This window comes from Lonchura striata, chromosome 8 (assembly GCF_046129695.1).
Source record: "Lonchura striata isolate bLonStr1 chromosome 8, bLonStr1.mat, whole genome shotgun sequence".
Classification (NCBI taxonomy): domain Eukaryota; kingdom Metazoa; phylum Chordata; class Aves; order Passeriformes; family Estrildidae; genus Lonchura; species Lonchura striata.
In genome coordinates this window covers 10119326-10140341 of record NC_134610.1, presented here as the reverse complement: position 1 = coordinate 10140341, position 21016 = coordinate 10119326, and the positions used below count along the sequence as shown (strand labels likewise).

Here is a 21016-nt window from a genome sequence, read left to right as displayed (position 1 = left end):
GAAATACCATTAGAAGAGTCAGGCTTGGGAATCTCCCTTTATCCTTTTTTGTGCTAATAATACCACAAAATATGGTAATGTAAAATAATGTTGTCTAGTATTATTTTCTTAAAATAACTGGAAGTTAGGCTTGGAAAGGGATCATTGCTGTTAAAAGAAAATTAAAGATTTTGCTAGAAATTTGATTTATAATTTAGGTGGATCTTTTTATATGCAATACATCAGCAACTGCTGGGTTGAGAATAGCTCAGCTGTTTATTGCTCAGCAATATGAGTAATAAAATAATGAAATCTTGAGGCACTTTTTTTGGTTGTGAGGTTTAGGCTTTTTTATGGTATTGAATTTTGTTTTGTTTTGTTAATACATTAAAATCAGTATCTATTGGAGATCTGGAGGAGGACAAAGTAGCTAAAGATGGCTGTATGTTTAGCTGGAAAAAAGCCTACAAACTTCAGTGAAAGTTGCATCAGATCTTGGATCTGTAAGGTGTTTTGTTTTGATTGTGCTTGTTGTTTGGGTTTTTTTTCTTTACACTGTGCCTACTGTCCTTTAATCCTGGCATAGCTAATAATAATTAAAATGCAGTCTTCAGTTCTTCTAGCAAATGCACACCCCTAATGTTTACTGGGTCATGCCTTTTGTTGCATGGTCTTCCTGTACATCTCCATAGGCATGCTGTGACCAAAGCTCCTTTTTGGGAAAACAATTTGCTACTCTGTTTGTTACAATAGTAATTCTTCCTTCTAAATGATCAATGTGGGACGTGGGGAAATAATATATTTGAGGTAATAAACTGTAGTGTGGTTTTTCTTTCAAATAAAGAGCATAGATTATTTTTTTTCCCTGTGATTCAAGGCGATGCTTGTTTTCACTTCAGTTTCAAAATAAATTGTTACTCTTTATCACAGCTGTATAGTGTTTATACTGAAGCAGTAATACTTTTCACAAAGATGAATATGTAACTCAGGCCTTTTTCAAGCAATATCAATAGTCTAATAAATTCACTAGAAAACAAATCCTCAGTGTTCCAGAATGGCACAAAGCATACTGGATGTAGCTCTGCATTTGGATAGCTGGTGTACATGCTATTTGTTCTGACTAAAGTTATTTGTATTTCCCTTGCCTGGATTTTTTTATGCCTGGATCTGATAACTTCCTTAAATTATGAGTTCCTGCTTTCTGCACACAAAAATGGGAGTGTTCAGTGCTGATACTGCTGCCTGTTCTGCTGTCAGGGAATTACCTGACACCACACAGGATCCATGTTGTCTTCAATCACAATGTATTTCTAACATGTTACAATTATCATGTAAAGGCTAATAATGTCTGTTGAAAATTCCCAATATCTGTCTTCAATGAACGGTATTTTTCTGTATGTAGGCTGAGCTAAAATGCCATCCAATATTACACAGGCTACATGTAATTGGTCTTGTTATAGAAACTTAAAGGTCTTAAAGATGTCTCATGAGGGCTTTTTTTGTCACTGAAACATTATGTTTTAGATTTATGTGTTAGGCTCATTTCACATATAGTTTCTAAAGTCATAGTAGCACAGTATAGACTAGTTATTTTTTTATTTTATTTTAAGGAAAAACCCTTCAGCAATCAAATTTCACTTTCAATTAATCTGCAGAACCCTCCTCTAGTAGCCCACTTTTGCTGCTTGCCATCACAGTATCTCACCTAGTCCTCTAGGAAATGACATGCATACTGCCAAATTCCTTGCAGATTTAATGCTTTCCACTGCTCATTTTTCTTTTGTGAGTGTCAGGCGTTCTTTTTATAAGTGTGCCACAAGAAAGTGTTGTCCCAGCCAGGCTTGGAGGGTTTAATGAGGAGGGGAGGTCTCCCAGCATGCCCACGAGGTGCTCAGGGATGAGTGGCTGTATTTCCCCGAGGGACATCATTCCACAGTTGCAGCTCCAGCACTGTCAGTGCTCATTGTGACACTGGGCTCGTGCTGGACCTGGATGTGCACAGTGCTCACTGTGCTGGGGGACAGCTGTGTCACATGCTGGGGACCAGAATCAGGACCACAGAAATGGGCTGAGGGTTGGTGGACAAAGAGGGGAATGGGAGCTTACAAGGCACTGCTCAAGTCTTCTGTAAGCTGTAAAATAAACTCTTGCCTATGGTGATATCCATGTACATGTGGGGAAATTTTTGTTTTGTTTTCCAGACCAGTGATTTTTAAAAGGCAAAAATCCCCTTTTTTTGGAATAAAGTTTCAAAGTCGAAATAATGAGTTGTGTCAAAGTCATGGAACATTGCTGTGTTTAAAGAAAAAGTTTCCAAAGAAGTTTCAATTTCCTGTAGAAAACAGGTTTTTTTCATCCTGATTTTGATGAAATATTGCAAAGAAAAAATTATCTCTAACATGAGAAGTGCCTTTGAAAATTGTGCAAGTACATGTAAAATACTTTTTTCACTGCTGAAAGGTATATATTAGCCAAAATTTCAGTACATCCTAGTGTCATGACTACAGAATGTCAACTGAAGTGCTTTTACTTCTAGACATTAATATATTATTTCCTCATTTTTTGACCTGTTGTGCTCTTATATAGCTATAAATGACTGATCCCTTGCAGTCCTCTTTGGGTACCCCCCTTGGTTTTGAAAGAAAGATGAGGTTAGGTTAAATTTAAAGTGAGACTTCCCATGCACCTACAATTGTGGATTTTCCAAGCCTAAAAGAAAAACAAAGTCACAGACATTAGTTGCTCTATTGAATTTATTTCCTATTAAGATTGAAAGATCTATATAATAGTGACATAGAAAGAAAATCTCAATTCACTCAGTTTATAGAAGTGAACACACCAGAGGGCAAGGGAGATTTAACTTTTTCAAATGTCAACACACAAATTTCGTCAGCATAGATTTTCCATTTTACTTCAGAACATTACACATTGGGTGATAAAGATTAAAGAAAAAACCTGGCTTACAATGTTTGTTCTTCTTCCAGGTGGTAAAGAAATGCCTTGCATTTTGTGGATTGTGGTCAGGTAAATGTTGGGTTTTTTCCTGAAAGTAAATTATGGGTTGCCTTGAGGCCATAGTGCATTTTATTTCAATCTGCAACAGCAATACAGAAGAGCTCATGCATGTGAGTGCATTTGATGCTCAAAAATGAGCAGGAGAAGCTCAGGAGTCTCTGTTTTCTGAACCTTTTCCACTTGGTGCACAAAGAATGGAGGTGTGAGCTGGTGATTCCCAATCTGCTTCTTGCTTCCTGCTGAAAAGAGCTGTGGATTTAGTGGGTTGGTACCCTTCCATGAAAAATTCCCATATAGGAAAGAGACATTTTCATCCTTATCCCTGTATAGAAATACAAGAGACAGAACAATATCTAAATCTATCTAACTTAAGAACTAGACTCTCAGAACATCTGCTGCACTTCAGCTAAATTTTCCCTTACCCTCCTGCTGGTTACCACAGCTGTGCACTGGAGCCATTGGGAACCACAGAATTCACAGTTGTTCCCTCCATGCCCATTGCATCGCAAAATAAAAAATAAAAATAAATAAACAAAATCATGATGAAACCCACCTTTTTCTACAGGAAATCAAAACGTCTTTGGCAACTTTTTCTTCAAACACAGCAATGTTCCATGACTTTGGCACAACTCATCTAAGGTTTAGCACCTGTAGTGACACTGCACTACTTTCCATCAAAGGGATTGACCTGAAATGTTGCAAAATTATCTTGGCTGAGGTTTTACTCATGAAGGATTTCTGGGAAAAAGGCTTAAACATTTAGTATGATTTCCAGTTTCTAACCTAGAGGGACACACAGAAATGTTGGACTGTGGCTGGTGATCAAAATTCAAATCATAGTGTCTTTAGTATACTTTAAGCTCCAGAACAGTTTTGATTGGTTTCTCTAGTTGTAGTGAAAAAAAAAAGAAGGTTATTTCTTAATAATTAATCTAACAATTTTGAGCCAAATCTGTTTTTCAAAAAAAGGCTTTGTGATAAGAGGGGGAAAACAATACTGAAGGCTGGGTATTGCTTATATTTATGTTATTTATGTGACACTTGTCACAGTCATGGTTCTACCAGGGAGAATTGAGTGGCTCAAAGGGCTGGGACCCAATCTTTTTCCCCTTTAGCACCTACAGTTATGATGAATGTACTTCATAGTTATCCCACACACTTTGCAGACATACTTTGCCCTGCTTTACAACTTAGTTTGGACCTGTGCCTACCTTGGCAGTGCTCTGTTGCATTTCATGTTTGGATTGGCAGATACCTTTCCACATTTTGCTCCCACTCACTCTGATGAGATCCTGCTCCAGCAAACACTTCCATCTCTGATTTATTATTTGCCCATGAGTAATGCTGCTAAAATCATCAGGTCTGTGTCTGTCCTTGTGCCTGAGGGTCTTACAGACTCTAGTCCCAGAAATTTCTAAAACCCCTTGGAAATAGTTTAGAGAGACAAGAAAGCAGCAGTAAGTCATCATTAGCAAAACATCTCAAATTTTGAGATGTTCCTTTCCTCTGGTGAGGAGGAAAGAGAAAGGAAAAGTGCTTCCATCAAATGACTTTCCAGGAATCTGCAAGACAGCTGTCATTTGTCTTGTGATGGTGCATCATTGTGGGACACTGTCATGATGGCAATTTATTTTCAGCTTGCATTCCTATGCAGAATGGGGGTATTGTAATGTAATTACATTGCTGTCCAAGGTTCAGTTTGAGAAAAAACTATTCTTCCACTTCTTCAAGGCTGAATAAAAACAATAATGGAAAATTCTTAGGAAAGAACAGAAAATATTACCCTTTTAGAGGCTTTTGAATCCTTCTAAATGCAGAATAGAGTTGAATAATATCTCTGCTGGTGAACAGCTTAAAATAGCCTGCAGAAAAGATAACATTTTAACTGAACACCATAATGTAATAGACATTTCTATGGAAACACTTATATTTCTGTAGGATAGCCTTATGAGCTCTTTTAAATTCTGTAAGACTTTTCCATTTGTTGACACTACATGTCTATAAAGGATTATCAGACAGTTCTCAAAGGGCATAAAGCAAACCTTTTACTTATGATATGTGGATATAGCATCCAGAAATATGAATGAATGGAACAAGAATATCAGGAATAATATAGAAGCAATGAATACACCCTAGAAGGTGAGTGAATTGCAGAAGTATGGCAAATTAGTTTTAGATAAATAAATTCAAGGAGAGAGGGGGAGATAACAGTGTTAGATAATAGCATGGATGTACAGAAATAATCCAGAGGGATGTGTTTTTAGAGTGGAAGGCAGTATGCCTGCTATTCATGCATATTGAAGCAGGTGGTTGATTGCTCCCACTGAACTGCTTGGCTTCACTCCAGGTGATGGTGTTTGGAATGTGCAGTGAATGCAGAGTGTGGTCACAGTTCTTCCTTCTCTTTACTTATGTGTGCTTTTTAATTTTCAGAATGCCTATGTCAACATCAACCGAATCATGTCTGTGGCGACAAGGCTCTCTGAGGCAGGCCACTATGCTTCCCAGCAAATCAAGCAAATATCCAGCCAGCTGGATCAAGAGTGGAAGAGTTTTGCTGCAGCTCTGGATGAGCGCAGCACCATCTTAGCCATGTCTGCTGTCTTCCACCAGAAATCTGAGCAGGTGAGTTGCTTTGGGGAGAGGCAGAATGGGCCCGTAGTAAATGATGCTGCAGTTACTGCTTGATGGCTTTTGGCTTATGTGCAGTGAGGCTGAGAGCGTTGTTCCTGGGGGCTCAGTGTCCCAAAAACAAACAGGAATATTTCCACCCTAAAAATGGCCCATATCCCCTGGTGGGTAAGAAATTATGTTTTCACTTTAGTAATGAGAAAGAATCTGATCATAACTGAAGTACACTAGTGCATTAACAAGCTGTTTTATTTCTAATATTTCATTAATGCTGTGAATAAATTCAGGATTATTATGGTCAGGAAAACAGTATCTGCACTCATGTATATGTGGTATGTGCAGATGAATATTACACACATGACAAAGGTGTAGACCAGCAGGCAATTTCTAGGAGCCAAAGAATATTATTGTTAATGCATATTACGGAGTTCATTCTAATACTTACACTGATCTCCATAGCCCCAGACTTTGTTAGACCTCACTGAACAGAGATTTCAGAGACAGCTGTGAACATCAAAGAAAACTTTCCATACCCCTGAACTCTATTTTGTGTCTTTAATAACTACTAGAACAGTTCAAGAGTTCATAGCTAGAATAAAGATTTAAAATGTCACTGAATAAACCTTGAGCTTTTTTTTTTTGCATCTAAGCCAGGTTCACCTAATAATGATGCTTCAACAAAGATGATAGTCGAATACATTCATTTTCCAGTGACTAACACTGCTTTGGGGCTCTCTTCAGTGTTGTTGTGTGCTTGTTTTTCCAAGTAGTTAATACCAAAGCCACTAAGTGGGTGTGCTTGATATTTATAAAATAACCCATACTTCAAGCATCTGAAGACTAAATTGTAAGAGCTAAGATGAAATATATGTGTAGAAAAGGTTATCTTAAAGAGTAAAGATTTTCCTCATTGTTTGTTACTGACTGTAGAATTACAATGGATTTTTCTTTATTCCGTGTTTCTTATTGACAACAGGCAATAGCGTAGAGCAATTACTCACCCTACTGGGCACTTACTCATGTAAGCACACTCAGTGCCTTTGATGGGACTGATAATGCAAGAAGATTCCCAGTACAAAAACTTTCATCTCCTTACAAAGGTAGTCTTCATGTTAATAATTGGTCAATCATCATATATTTATAAAGAAAAATCAAAACATATATATATGCAGTCTATAGTCACAATGAAAATGTTAGGGTTTATTAATGAATTGGATAGTTCTTTGCTTGGTTATGTTTGGGGTAGTTTTTACCTCTTCATGGTTTTTTGGTAGTTTTGTTTTTTTGGTTTTTTTTTCAATGAGTGACCCTCTATTTGTCTGAAGTGTCAGTCTTGTTTGCTATTTCTGAGGAGCTGCTGAAGTATTGTGCAGCATGAAAGGCAATAAACCAGAAAACTATACTGACCTGCCTGGCACTTCTTCCCAACAAACTGAAGTTTGTGCTGTCTGACAGGAGCCAATTTCTCATTATTAACAGACTGCTAATTGTGCCAGCAGTTGCTCCACACTTTCAGTAAGAGAAAATTCAGTGGAAGAGAAACACTGAAGTGAAACCTGTGAACTAAAGTACAGAAAAGAAATGTGAGTGTCACTGCGTCCATGAGCCAGGACTAACATTTTGTCCCTGCCTTAGTAACTCTGGCCAATGTCTTGAGCTAATAATTTGGTCGTTTAACTTCTGTATAGTATAAATAGTGAGGTGTTTGAGATTTGGTCTGTAACTAAGTCTGTTGTCTATCAAATATTCATTCCAAATGTGACTCTTTATTAGTTGGCATCAGCCAGGGTTTTTTTTTTAAACTCAAATCAGGGCTTCATTATTTTACAATAAATAGAGCTTACTGTCAAATAGGTCTTTATTGTGAAGCAAAGATAGAGATAAACCCACTATTTCCTCTGTTGCAGATCAAATCTATTTTTGCTCCCTTTGTTCTCTCAGCAAGGATAATCTTGTTGCAGATGCAGCCATTTCTCCCAGAGTGTATCCTGCTTCCCTCACACAGATCTCTGGAGCAGATTGCCATTCCTTCTCCAGTGCAATAAGCTGCTGCAGTCTCTTTGTTCATTCTTTCCTATTGATTGAAGGTCTGTGTGATGCCAACAGGAAGCCAGTCTTCTAGGACCATAATCTTTCAGCCTCTGGCACACCCCAGCCTGCAAGGGAGCTGTTGGCTGGAGACAGAGATTTATGAAATATCTATAATACACAAGCTGAGCAGGAAGAAATCTGTTTTTTCAAGGTCTCTTCCTAAAGACCCCACACAGAAAACTGCACAGAATGCAATTTGACTGGTTTGGAAGGAAGAAAGGCTAAGTCAACCCTGCTGGGAATTGAACCTCACATCTGTCTTCATGTGCCTCGGAATCACAGTGCTTTCCTGGCTTTTATTGCAGATACATGTGGCATGTATGAATGGGACTCAGCTGAATTGATTGCTGGATGCTTTCTTTCTTTATTTTCCTTTTTTTTTTTTTTTTTAGTGTGTGTGCACATACTTGTCCTTCTTAAATTTTTAAGCACAACTAGTACATGCTAAGCCATCAAAAGAAAACAAGACAAACGTAGCCTCCAGCTAGGCAGCCTTCAACACGAGTATCTGATCAAAAGCCAGTAGACTGCACTCAAAACAACCACTTTGTCCAGGTCAAGGTACCACTCAATAGATTCAGTGGAGGTGTTTCCCAAATGTCCTATCATTCCACCTGCTACAAATCTCTCAATTCTTTGGTGGTGTTTCCTTCTTTCCTATTTCTTTTTTTTTTTTCTTATTTTTAAAATTTCCCCTCCTTTTCTCATGCTAACATAGAGCTACTCTAGAGCAAAGGAGAATATGCTTCTCTAGTTTTATATATGTCTGAAGCTATTCAAAGTGTCAGGAGGATGTAGGACAACATGTCTTTTCTCACTGAGATTTCAAGAGAACTTGCTGATTTACTCCAGATGAGCTTCCAGCTCACCAACAACCAGGTGGGGGAAGCACCCACACAGGTGTCCTTCCCATTTTGGATGTAATCTCTGAATGGCTAAAGTGTTCATAAGATGTTCACTCTACAGGTTCTCTCAGAATGCACGAATTAATGTTTTGAATTAGCCAGGATATCTCAACCAATTAATTCTGGTTCTGAGTCTACCCTCAGAAGTTCATGAGCAGAATTACTCTTTAAGGTAGTAGGTGTTAAGTGCACACACTAGACATTTATGCTGATTCTCAGAAAAGTGACCCCTGACCATTTGTTTGATATTACTTTACTCCTCAACTATGAACATTACTGTTCTCATCTCTCAGCTCTGCCTGGATCTCTCTAAGCACATCTTCAACTCCCCTGTATGATGCAAGGAAGAGAAGAGAAGAGAAGAGAAGAGAAGAGAAGAGAAGAGAAGAGAAGAGAAGAGAAGAGAAGAGAAGAGAAGAGAAGAGAAGAGAAGAGAAGAGAAGAGAAGAGAAGAGAAGAGAAGAGAAGAGAAGAGAAGAGAAGAGAAGAGAAGAGAAGAGAGAAGAGTTAATATTGATAAGATGCAGGGCTAAGACCAAAATATAAAGGAAAATTCCAGAAACAGCATCAGGAAAAATACAAGTATCTTGATACAAAAAAAATTGAAAAATTCAGGGTAGTAAGAGGTATTATGAGTCACTGAGGAAAGTGGCTTCATGACTGTCTTCCTATCTTTCCCCACAGCCATTCTGGCATGAAAGCACACTAGAATTTTGTTTTAAATTTTCTATGTCCTGTAGAACCACCCTGGTTGTCCTGCAGCTTCCACAAAGAGGCAAACAGTGAGCAAGGCTTGGGCAAAAAGGATAGAGAAATGCAGAGTACAGAATATCTGAGCTGTGTTTTGGAGCAACCACCTGGTACAGCAGAGCAGTCCCTGAAGAAAATCAGTAAGAAGTCTGAGAATCCTTTATTACCTGTTAGAATTTGCATACAGAATTTGCAACTCAGGTTGAGAATTACAAGTGTAGGTCATCATTTTAAAGATGCTTTTGGATTGGATCAGAGACACAAAGGTACTGTAGGGACTTCTTTATTTTTTGAGAGACATTCTTCCTAATCTTTCTTAAATTCTTGTAAAGCATGGGCAATTATTTTAGCCTGTCATTTCAAATCATATTTAAAGGGTTTTTATGTTCCCAGTAGGAAATATTCTAGTCAATAAACTAATTACAAATTTAAGCATTTCAATTAAATGGTATTGAGTTCTAGTAGACAGTAATGACTCCTGTTCCAAACTAACAGTTAGTAATTTACAATTTTAAATGCAAGTTTCTGCAACTCAGTCAAATGGTGATTTTGTGTTGCGATAACAATTGGCTTCTAGCATGAAGGGTTGCATTTAAATAATTTTTTGTCCATCACAGTGTGTGACAAATAATAAAAATTAACAAAGCTGCTCTTTTGAAAATAGCCAAATCAATGATGCTATGGTCTGAACTAACATTTTGAACTATCAATGGCCTGAACTAACATTTTGCAACAATCCCTAAAAAAACCCTATTTGCTCTTCCAGCATGACTCTGCACACACAGCACAGACCACTCTGCACTGTTTCAGAATATCAAACACTGGCAGGCTGCATCCCTTTAAACTTTTTAAAACAGAGGATATCGACTGCTCTTGCTAGGGGCGGAAGCAAAATTAACAAAGTAATTGTGACATTGTCTATGTACAAAAGGTACATGCAGAACAGCAAGGTGGACGTGTGCAGTGGATCTTCTTGAGACTTCTCTCACGTACTGTGCAAATCCCAGTCTGGAGTTGTGACAATAGATGAGTAACAGGACTGTAAGAGCTTTTCCTGAAATGGGTAGAATTCAGCAGTTTTGATAAGAACCATAACAGTGTGAGTCCAGCTGCAGGAGCACTCGTCTCTGGGGTGTAAAGGTCTTTTGTTCACTGTTTTGACCAAGAGGTTCATGGAACAGCCCCAAAAGGGATAGTGATCCCAGCTCTGTGCTCTTAACTGCATCAGGAATTATGTGAATTCCATTACTTTGGCACAAAATGTGATGACTTCAGCTTTATGCAGGGATGTTTGGGGATTTCATCTGAACAGATTCATCAGATCATAAGTCAAACCACTGCAGGAGAGCCTGCTATCCTTGCCTTTAGCTTTCTAGAAAGCACAGTCATCACTGGTAGACTTGTACTTTGTAGACATGAACTCGTAGGAATTCATCTTTTGTCACCTAATCGTTGTGCAAAGAGTTTACAGTGCAAACACTTTATAGCCTTAATTACACAGCAGCATGGTGAATAGCTTTACATTACCAATAAAAAAGGATGCTGATGCCAGAGACAGGGTTGAACTGGAATTCTTTGCTTTGAATCTCACAGCCCTTCATGCTGTGAGTGAGTGCTTAACTAACAAGCCACAGGTGAACACTTCAGGAGGTGACAAAGCTGTGATCCTGGGGTGTTTTTATGGTGTTATACATTCGTCCTACAGGGCACTACATCTGTTGTATGATTAGTTGTTCTTTTTTATAAATAGCCCAAGGTGTGGCAGGCTGGTTTAACAGAAAGATGGAAGAAGAGAAAACATTAATGAGAAATAATGAGGTGGCATTAGGCAGTTCATATGGACAAAATATGATCATGTGAGCTGTGTCATTGAAGCCAGCCCTGCTTAAAAGAAAAACAGGGTGGGAGTCTTAGAGACCAAATTCCTCTTTTCTTTTACAGAATAGGCAGCACCCAGGAGAGCTTCCTCAGTTTGTTCTGCCAAAGTGCATCAGCACTGCTCTGGACACTGTTAGAGTAGAAAAATATTTTTTTCCACCCCTTTGCACCCCAAAGTGTTCAGTTTCTGGCTGGCTGTTAAGGCTTCCAACCAAGGTGCTAAACCGTATCAATTGCAATGGCAATGTTTTGTTTTTTTTCCTCCCTCTTCATGGACATCTGCCCACCAGGAACTGGACTGAGACCAGCAGCTCATTTTGTGCTGGCTGCTTAGCAGCCTTCAGATGGTAATGGTATCTGATCACTGATGACCTGGGCCAGAAGCACATGTGACACAGGGGCTTAAAGCCTTGGCATCCTAGTAGTAACCCCACCGAGCTGGACCTGGGGTGGGAGCTCCTTGAATGCAGACTTTGTCTTTCACTGAAATTAATGTCAGCAGTGATTTTAAAGGGGAGTTTTCTGTTCCTCATGTGAGTAGTTTTAAGGACAGGTAAATGAGGGAAGACAGACAGATGAGATAATGTCAAATCCAACTGTGCCCTTTTTATGCTTCACACTGGTGGTTTTTTCTAGACATGTTTCACCCTCCCTTTTTGGAATGCAGTGTTGTGGCCTCCCTGATGGTGTGCAAAGGCTTTTAGAATGGGTGTTTGCTGAACCTGCTTAAATAAGCATTTATTTTTAATCCAGAAGAAACAAAAAACATTCCTTTGGATCTAGGTATCCTTTGTGTACTAAGGAGGTGACGGGAATGTTCCTTTCCAAGGTGCTCAAAAGGACTTCTTGGTAATTTCTGTGTTCTTCTCAGTCATTGCTGCAGTCATGTGTGGCACTCTGCAAAGTTTTCTGATGTTGATGATGTTGTGTTGTGGCACTGTTGCTCATTGCTCCTGGAATTGTTTCAGTTCCTTTCAGGTGTGGATGCCTGGTGCAAAATGTGCAGTGATGGAGGCCTCCCCTCAGAAATGCAAGACCTGGAACTGGCCATCCACCATCACCAGACCCTCTATGAGCAAGTGACTCAGGCCTACACAGAGGTATGTGCTTCCCAGAGCAAATGTGAGTATCTGCTAAGTGATAACAGACACGTGGCTGCATTTAGGAGTTCAGCTTTTCTAAATGAAATAGGATTTCCTTTGCATTCCTGCAACTCATTCAAAGATAGAGTCAGACCCAATCCCAGGCTGTAGTACATGACTTCCCTGCAATTTGCTTGTAAGGAAAGAATTAAAGGACAAATCTGAAATCATAAAGAAAATCTAGAACCAGTGTTGTCACCCCAAAGAAGAGCCATTTCGCTGTCTCTGCTGAACTGGGAACCCCTTTTTGCCAGCAGCACCTTTACTCCTTTTCCTTTCCTTCTGTGGATGAGTCCTGGCTCTAACACAGGTATGCTAATGGCTCAAAGAATGCCAAAGGCTTTCTCCTTCAGTGTACAAATCAAAGAGATGTAAAGTCCTAATTGCAACAAATGCTCAAAAGACTTTGCTTCAGAGAGATTCTAGAATCATTTAGGCTGGAAAAGACCCTTAAAATCTTGAGTCCAGCTGCTGAGCTAAAACTATCATCTACCACTAAATCCTGTCCCTAAGCACCATCTGAGATGTATTTGTATATACTGTTGTAAAATAGCTCTGAACTAAATAGGGTATGTGCTTTCTTCCTTTAAAAGAGGATGCCAAGAATGCTGAGACAAATTCTCTGGAATTTTGTCAAAAAAACCCACATGAAGTTCTTTACTTCCTTTTTTCCCCATTCAGGCTACAGCATAAAGTAAAAGCTACTGACAAAAAGTCAGTTTCCCTGGATTGTGCTGTACTGGAGTATCTCTCTGGCTGTGAAGGTTTTCCAAGCTGGACTGGAGGACTGTGGAAGTGTTTGCTATACTTAGTAAATTACCAAGTGAAGACTCCAGGACGGAATATATATATATATATATATATATATGTATCTTCCACTTGCTCATGCCTTGCTCTGGTCATCATGGAGGAATGATAGATTTTCCTCCAAACCCCATTTTTTTTCCCTAGTGCAAACTGTGCTTGTTTCACAGATGACACCATTAGTCTTCCAAGGCTCTGGAGGTCTTCCTGGCCCACTGTAAAGGATATCTGCAGATTTTCACTTATTCCCTATCTTTGTATAGAGCAGCCGTAGGATGTTTCCACTAGCACAACAAAATCTATCTTTTGGTTCACCCAAGGTTATATAACTTCTTTCAGAAGCATTTACATTCTGCCCATTCTTTTCCTACCACAAAGCCAGGAATATCAACTGGTGATAGACGTGATAGAAGTGTGTGTGTTTTGTGTCAGGTGGTGAACTAAACTTCCCCAGAGTCCAGCAGCAGTTTGCTTTGACAAATGCAACACTGGCACTTACACCTTACTGGGATTGCAAGTCGTGGGGTGCAGGTCCATTCACCTTAAGACTTTTGCAATACTTAAAAATATGTTGTAAATAAAATGGAAGTGAAGTGATGTGACTGACTTGGGTTGTTTTGCTTGTCTCCTTGCACAGTCCTTGAAAAATTTAAAAATATTCACATTAAAAGAGTTTTGTTGATTTATTTTTGCAGTTATGAGGAGAACATGGAAATGAATGAAAGAGAACTGTAGGTGGCTTCTCCAATTGTGAGGCTGCTCCTTTCTGAAATCTGCTCTTTGGGGAACTCTGAGAGCACAGGCTTTCTGAGCTATTGATTGGGAATGCAATAATAGTCATAGTTTTGGAAAACAAGCTTTTTAAGCTGAAGAATTTCAGAGATGCAGATAATATGAAACTCTGGAATATCTATGTTATCTTTGAGAATACTGAGTACCACTGGTTATCTTATAGTCACCTGCTCCTTTTTATTTAGTCCAGTGTGCTGGGACAGGGATGTAAACTGGAGAGCAGAAGACCCCTTCTAATAGCCAATGATTTGTATTAATGATTATTAACAGGACAACACAATGATTTCAAATCTGATGTTTTATCTCTGTCCATAGAATAACCAGGGGGTTATGCCCATCAGGGAAAAATCGTAACTTGTAATCTCTGAGGTTTTTTAGACAGACAACAGAAACAAATTGCTATGCAACAGATAAAAACCTATATCCCATAGAATAGAAAGGAGTAAGAGACAATACAGAAGGGTAGCTATTAATAGGTCTGTATTATAGCACAAACTTTGTAAGAAAGCTTTCCTGAGTAAAACATGTGTATTGTATTTTCTGTGCAATCACATCTCTTACTGGTAAACTTTTGAACCTTTAATTTTAATCCCAGTTCTGCTGTGATTGTAGCAGTGTAAATCAGCAAGGACTCTATTAAAACCATTGGAACACCACCTAGGGATCACCCAGGGAGAGATTCAAACCACCTCTAAGCCCAAATCCCAGTAATAGAAACACGATGAATTACACAGTGGATTTAGCCTGTGCAAGAGTAAATTTCTGGTCTAATAATCTGCACCTACATGTGTCCACAGCCTTGGTTTCCTGTTCCCAGCAATTAAGTAGTTGCTGGTTGTCTTCCCACAGATAAAATAGGATGTAGTATACCTTATCTTCTTCCTCTGGAAGCTGCTTCTTCCTGACTAGCAGCTAATGCCATCTCCATAGTCTTGCCAAGGTAACACCTGTACCTCAGTGTTTCCTCCCAAAATCCTCTATCATATCACCACTATCCATGCTGTTGCTCCTTCTGTGACCCTAAAAGGCTCCAGCATGTGCAAATTATTCCAGCTGATCTTCAGCAGCAACTGAAATTGAGTATGGGAAGCTACCCCCTTTGTACTCTCCAGTTATTTCCTGATCTAGTTTCAAATTACCTTGAATACTTAAAAAACCCTCCAGAATTTTCCTAAGGCCACCAAATAGTCATAAATATGATGAGATTTGACTCAAATTTTTGCCAGTATGCATCTCAAAAGGTCTCTTGATTTCTCTGAAATGCACCAGATACCCAGTGCTACCATAGTCCAGGACGTGGCATGGCTTGCCAAAAGACACAGGTTTGGGCATTAAAAGGGTATTAGCTACATTTGAATAAGCAACTTATAATACAGGAATAAATAAGACAATGGAAATCCTGGAGATGTGTTTTAACTTTGACTGATAATATTCAAAATTTGAATATTTGAAAAACATTCATTACCCTATTTTCTGTCAAGATCGGTGATTGTGATTGCATACAAATACACTTTTCAGGAAAACTTCATTTTCACTGCATTTTGTTTCAGAGGGAAAAGCAAAAAGTAGGCTGGCAAAAGAGAGGGATTCCAATAGTGTCCTCATTTACCATTTCTGTTGAACAAAGTATTTTGAATTTTTAATCTGGAACTGAAAAGTTATTTCAAAAAGCCATTTTTCAAGAATCAGTGCATGCACACATTTTTTAGCACAAATCTGGTTTTTATGGTTAAAGCTGTCATTCATATTGCCCCTGCAATATGAAAATGGTCCAGGGAAGTTCCAGAAAAAAAATTCTGACATTAAAAAATCAGGCATTCTGGTTTTTTTTAATGCCCAAATGCCTTTGAATCTGTAAATACCTTTTAATATGCTTGAAAAAGGTTAGATGTGTGCAGAGGGTTTTGTATTTCCTAGCAAACTTCATAGTCTATTGAAAATTGAGACCATAGGTTCCTCTGAGCTGTTCCTGGGAAAGAAAAGAATCAGTCATATACTAATTTATTTTTCACTGCCACTGAATGAAATGCAGAATGGAATGTCACATTTCTCAATGTATAGACATACTTAGTAATCCTACAAAAAAGGACTCTCCCTTATTATACAGAATATGAATGACTCTGCCATCTGTGGTTTTCTTAAAATGCCACCTCCTCACAAAGATAGGCCCGCTCTTGCAAATGCCACCTGTCACCAAGCAGTGTGTGTCAGGAATTTTCAGTGCCCAAGTGTCACAATGGAATAAAGCTCTGGGATCTTTGTGTGCAGCCCCAGCAGTGCTGTACCTGTGCTCCTGCTGAGTGACACAGCAGGGCCACTAGGAAGCAGAGGCAAGTGCTGAATGTCTAAGTACAAGTCAAAAAGAGATGTTATGAGCTCTTTCTTCCTTTTTGACTGAAATAAGGAAAACACACAGCAGAAAAAGAATGAGCTAGGCTGTTCTCTGTTCAGCTGTCAGATATTTAAGTACCAGTGCAGTGAAGCAGACCTATTTCTTCATTCAGGTAAGCCAGGATGGAAAAGCCTTGCTGGATGTCCTACAGCGTCCCTTGAGTCCTGGGAATTCTGAATCCCTTACTGCTACTGCAAACTACTCCAAGGCTGTTCACCAGGTGTTGGATGTGGTACATGAAGTCCTGCATCACCAGCGGCGCCTAGAAAGCATCTGGCAACACAGAAAGGTCCGGCTACATCAAAGGCTGCAGCTCTGTGTTTTCCAGCAGGATGTTCAACAGGTAATATCCCTACTAAAGTGAGGAAAAATGACCTTTTATTTGCAGCCATAAAGGTTAGTGACTCATCCAGAGGCTGGTGCCATAACCAAGATTTCACACACAGCTCTAGAAATCTTCTAAAATCCCAATGCGTCTTTCAGTATCTCTTGGTTTCATGCTGGAAATCATCAATTAGTCCATTGAATGTTGATCAGTCCTTTCCCTGTAGGAATGTGACACTGTTTTCAGTGGTTAATTTGTCACAAGTGAGCAATTAGCTATAGGCCCTCTACTGTTCCTGAGAAAGTGATGTTTAATCGAAAAAAAGAATTTCAACTGTAAAAAACAGTCGAACGGTGGTGTGTTCCACCTTTCAGTGTGGAAACAACATAAACTGCCATTTTAGTGGTGCTGTTTACATGGTCTTTGCACTATTACCACTCATGGAGTCCAAATACCCATGCTATGAATTTTCTGGCTCCAGTGAAGTGCACACCTCAATGCTCACAGCCCTCCTCACAGAAATAAAGTTTTTATAGCACAGGCTCATCTTGGAGAACCTCATCTCCAGGTGGATAACTTTTCTCTCCCAGAGGAATCCATATGAGTGCCAGCACAAGAATGTGAGTGACAGTAAGTATGAGATGCCATGTTTGTAGCTGCCAACTATGCAGGCACAATCAACAGATGTTCCAGGGCTCTGCTCATTCAGGGTGGTGTGGTTTGCTTAAGGGCCCCATTATAGCCCAAAGCAGATGTTGGGAGCAATATGGTACTTGCTTTAAATGAAGAGGCTGAATGCTCTAATCATGTTTATAGAGCATTTTAATGTCCCTGGGGTTCTTTATGCCACTGCCTTCCTCCAAGTGAAAAATGAGGCAGAGATGGAGTGACAAAGCTGTCACATGCAAAACAGACATGGACCTGCAAGGACAGGAGAGAGTCAACTGCTTTTCAATGTGCAAATCTGTGGTGCTATTAGTGCCATAACTGGAGTGCACCAGCACAGACAGAGCTGTAGTTGTAGATGTCCTTTGCAAATATTTTTGACCACATCTTTGGCAGTATTCAAAAATTTGCCAGTATTTCTACCTACTCAGGTTTTCCTCTAAGACCACAAAAATAATCATGACATATATATAAGTGAAAATGGGCCTGAATGTAACAGATGCTTAATTTAAGCAACTTTTCTTTCATTGTGTGTCAGCAAACATACTGCATGGTAATGAAATTCAAAAGCTATATATTAAATAGAGCATATATTTAGTATTCAGTTAGAATACTTTCAGCAAATTATATTAAGTTAATAAAGTTTTATGGTTAAAATCTGAAAAATTGAGTGTTTTTTAAATTCTGATGGTTTTATACTTTTTCTAATTGAAGTATTTAACATCAATACGAATCTTAGGTATTCTTCATTCTCTAGGGTGATTTGCACTTTTGTTCAGTCTTTCCAAACTGAAACTTTCTCTCATACATCTTTTGAATTCAGTAGAAGTGTTTATGAGGTTCATTCATGAAACCCATTCAGACTTTTGCTTCCCACACATGCAAGGCAATGAAGCTGTGTCACTGGTTTTCAAAAGGAGCAGGTCTTTGTACGTACTGTGGCTTTTGGTGAGAGAAAAAGAAACAGGCAGTAAGAGTCTCTGGAGCACAATCACTTGAGAGAGCATTACTCTGTGTGAGTTCTGTTGGCAGCAGTCTTTCCAAATTTTTCTCTTAATGGGTAGTTATTATCTGGGAAGCAACAACTTGGTGACAGACATGCTTCCATCCTAGCACACACTGGAGGCATCTCTTTGTCCTACTTAGAAAGTAGAGAGGAAGAGATGAATCATTCTGTTCACTAAACATCTGTACTATTCAAGATAAATGCTTTGTAACTCATAAATGAAATTATCACCTAAACAGAAATATGAAATGTAGATTCCATGAGGAGGAGGAAGATATCTGAGTATGTTGATGGGTTTTTTTTTTTTCAAATGAATCACCTCCTGTATATCTGTCATGCAATTCCTATTATGTTTATTTTGTTAAAAGCCCATCAGTTGGTAGATGAAGCTGTCTACCTGTATATTGTCACTGATTATAGGCAACACTTATCTATAATAATTTCTTGCCTTGTCAGAATTTAATAACCTTCAACTGAGCTCCCCATACCTCAAGTCTAAAATTAAAAGACGTGGGACAAGAAATCCTGACAAGAGAGCCCCGAGTTTATTTCTCTGTCTTCTAAACACATAATGATACAGCATAATTTCTCTAAGGAAGATATTCCTCTCACACAGCTCAGAATTAGTTTCTCACAGGTGCACTTCCCTCTGTCAGGATATCCTGTGGCTCACTCTCTCCATCTGCTGCCCAGTGCAGTAAAAGTTCTGGTGAAAGATGACCTCTGTGGCAGAGCTTGCACTCCTTCACTTGTTAATCCATTCCTTTCTTGTCGTGTCATTTGTTGTGCATCCATCTTGTCTCACACGTGGATGCTAATAGGGACAGGTTTTGTTGAATTGCGTGTCTTAATAAAAACTACAAGATTATTTGGCATCCTCTCAGTCTGCTATTAACAACATTAATAGATTTTGGCAAAGACATCTCCAAGAATAGACTCATAGAGACCCTGAGAGACCAGTAATTCCTTATCTAACTACTCTGGCTAGTCTTGTCAGAGGGATTGAGTATTTGGGCATGGAATATCAAGAGATAATGGACAGGTCTTGCAGAACTGATTAGCTGGATTAAGGCTTTGTGTAGGCCAAGTGTGTGCCATTTGAACTGGATTTGAGAGTTAAACTGTGTTCAACAGGGCTCATTAATATAATTTCTAGTTATCTGCACCACTTGCAAGGCAAAACTACCTGCTGTATGAACTAATGGCACATCAGGGCTGTGTTCTCAGAGGGTCACACTGTCCAGGAAATACTTCTGATTGTAGCTGGGTTTCAGCATGAGCTGCACAAAATGCCTGCAGTTACAGCGTAACTGAAATTCACATTGTGTTGTATAAAAAATCAGTGTGAACACTATGGATTACCAAGTTACAATATTAATGTAAGAAATGTTGTGCTATAAAATATCATTAGAAATAATCACTAGCTCTCTCCGTCAGACATTTTACAAGACTATTTGCTACTACATCTATGTATTAATACAATTATATCCATTTGCACATGTGAACCAAGATAAATAATGGTGTGCTGAGAATGCTGAGTTATGAATATATAGTGTTTTAAAGAAGGAAATAAAATAAATGGTGTGAAACTGCATTTGCAGCCTTCCCAGGAAATAGAGCACTATTCACACAAAAGCAACAGCAGTTAAGAAAATTTGTGAGCTGCCATGAGGTTCAACACAGGCAGGAACTGACAAGAAACCCTTTTAACACCAAAAGTACTTAGGATCATTATAAAAATGTTGGGTTGCTGAGTGTGTAAAATACTTCATTGCTTCAGTTGTTTTTTAGAAGTTCTCTGGTTTCAGATAGGGAAGACCTGCACTGTTTGATCCTTTTAGAACATAGCTGTGGGAGCACGTGCTGAAATTCTGTCCTGCAAGGGAGAAGAAAAATCCCTTTGACTTTCATGCCATTATTTTGTAGTGTCTGCAGATGCATTGGCCCATTTTTGTACCTTTTCCCTTTTATTCCTCTCTGCTCTGGGTCTTCCCCTTATGCAGACTATTTACCATCAAATTAATGCCACTTCCATTTCTGTTGAGATTTGAAACTGTTCACATATCTTCTCACATTTCCACTGCTTTACACTTAGGTCCTGATTTATCCTACCAGCATCTTCATGCATCTCTCCACTCTAACATGTTCCCTTTGCCCCATAAACATCAACACCATGAAACAAGGGGAGCAAAAAGCTTGTAGGATGAAATGTTATCAAATAGCTTTAGAAATAGCTGAAGTAAGTTTATAAGGTTGTTCTTCATCCCATTGCCTCCCCGACCCTTTTGTTTCACATGGGAAAGACTTTAACCTGAATTCTCCTCTCTGTAAACTCATTCAAGTGAAGCACACCTGTTGAAGGAGAAAGGAGACCTATTTTATGCATTATTGAAAGGGTCTGGGCAAGCCTTGAAATTGGTACTTTAGCACACTTTCATGTCAGAATAGCCACACTGGTATTCCCATCCTGCAGCCTTCATCGCTTCTCATGGAAATTCTCAGTCTTTCCATCATTTCCATACCTATATGCCAACACAGGCATGTGACAGCCTGTTTCTCCACAGACTCATGTTTCTCTGAAGATCACTGCTGGTGCTGTTTTCTTCTTGCTTCACTTTGGTTGGGATGTCTGCCTGTAAA

The 21016-nt window shown here is 39.0% G+C and overlaps 1 protein-coding gene across 1 annotated transcript in view; it reads left to right on the top strand.

Moving 5' to 3' along the window:
• LOC110468287 (kalirin) overlaps nt 1–21016 on the top strand; it is a 405960-nt gene that overhangs the window by 217086 nt on the left and 167858 nt on the right. The window contains exons 7-9 of the mRNA XM_021526058.3: nt 5428–5619; nt 12218–12349; nt 16492–16722. Coding sequence (XP_021381733.1) covers nt 5428–5619; nt 12218–12349; nt 16492–16722 — 555 coding nt within the window. The remainder of the gene's footprint in view (nt 1–5427; nt 5620–12217; nt 12350–16491; nt 16723–21016) is intronic.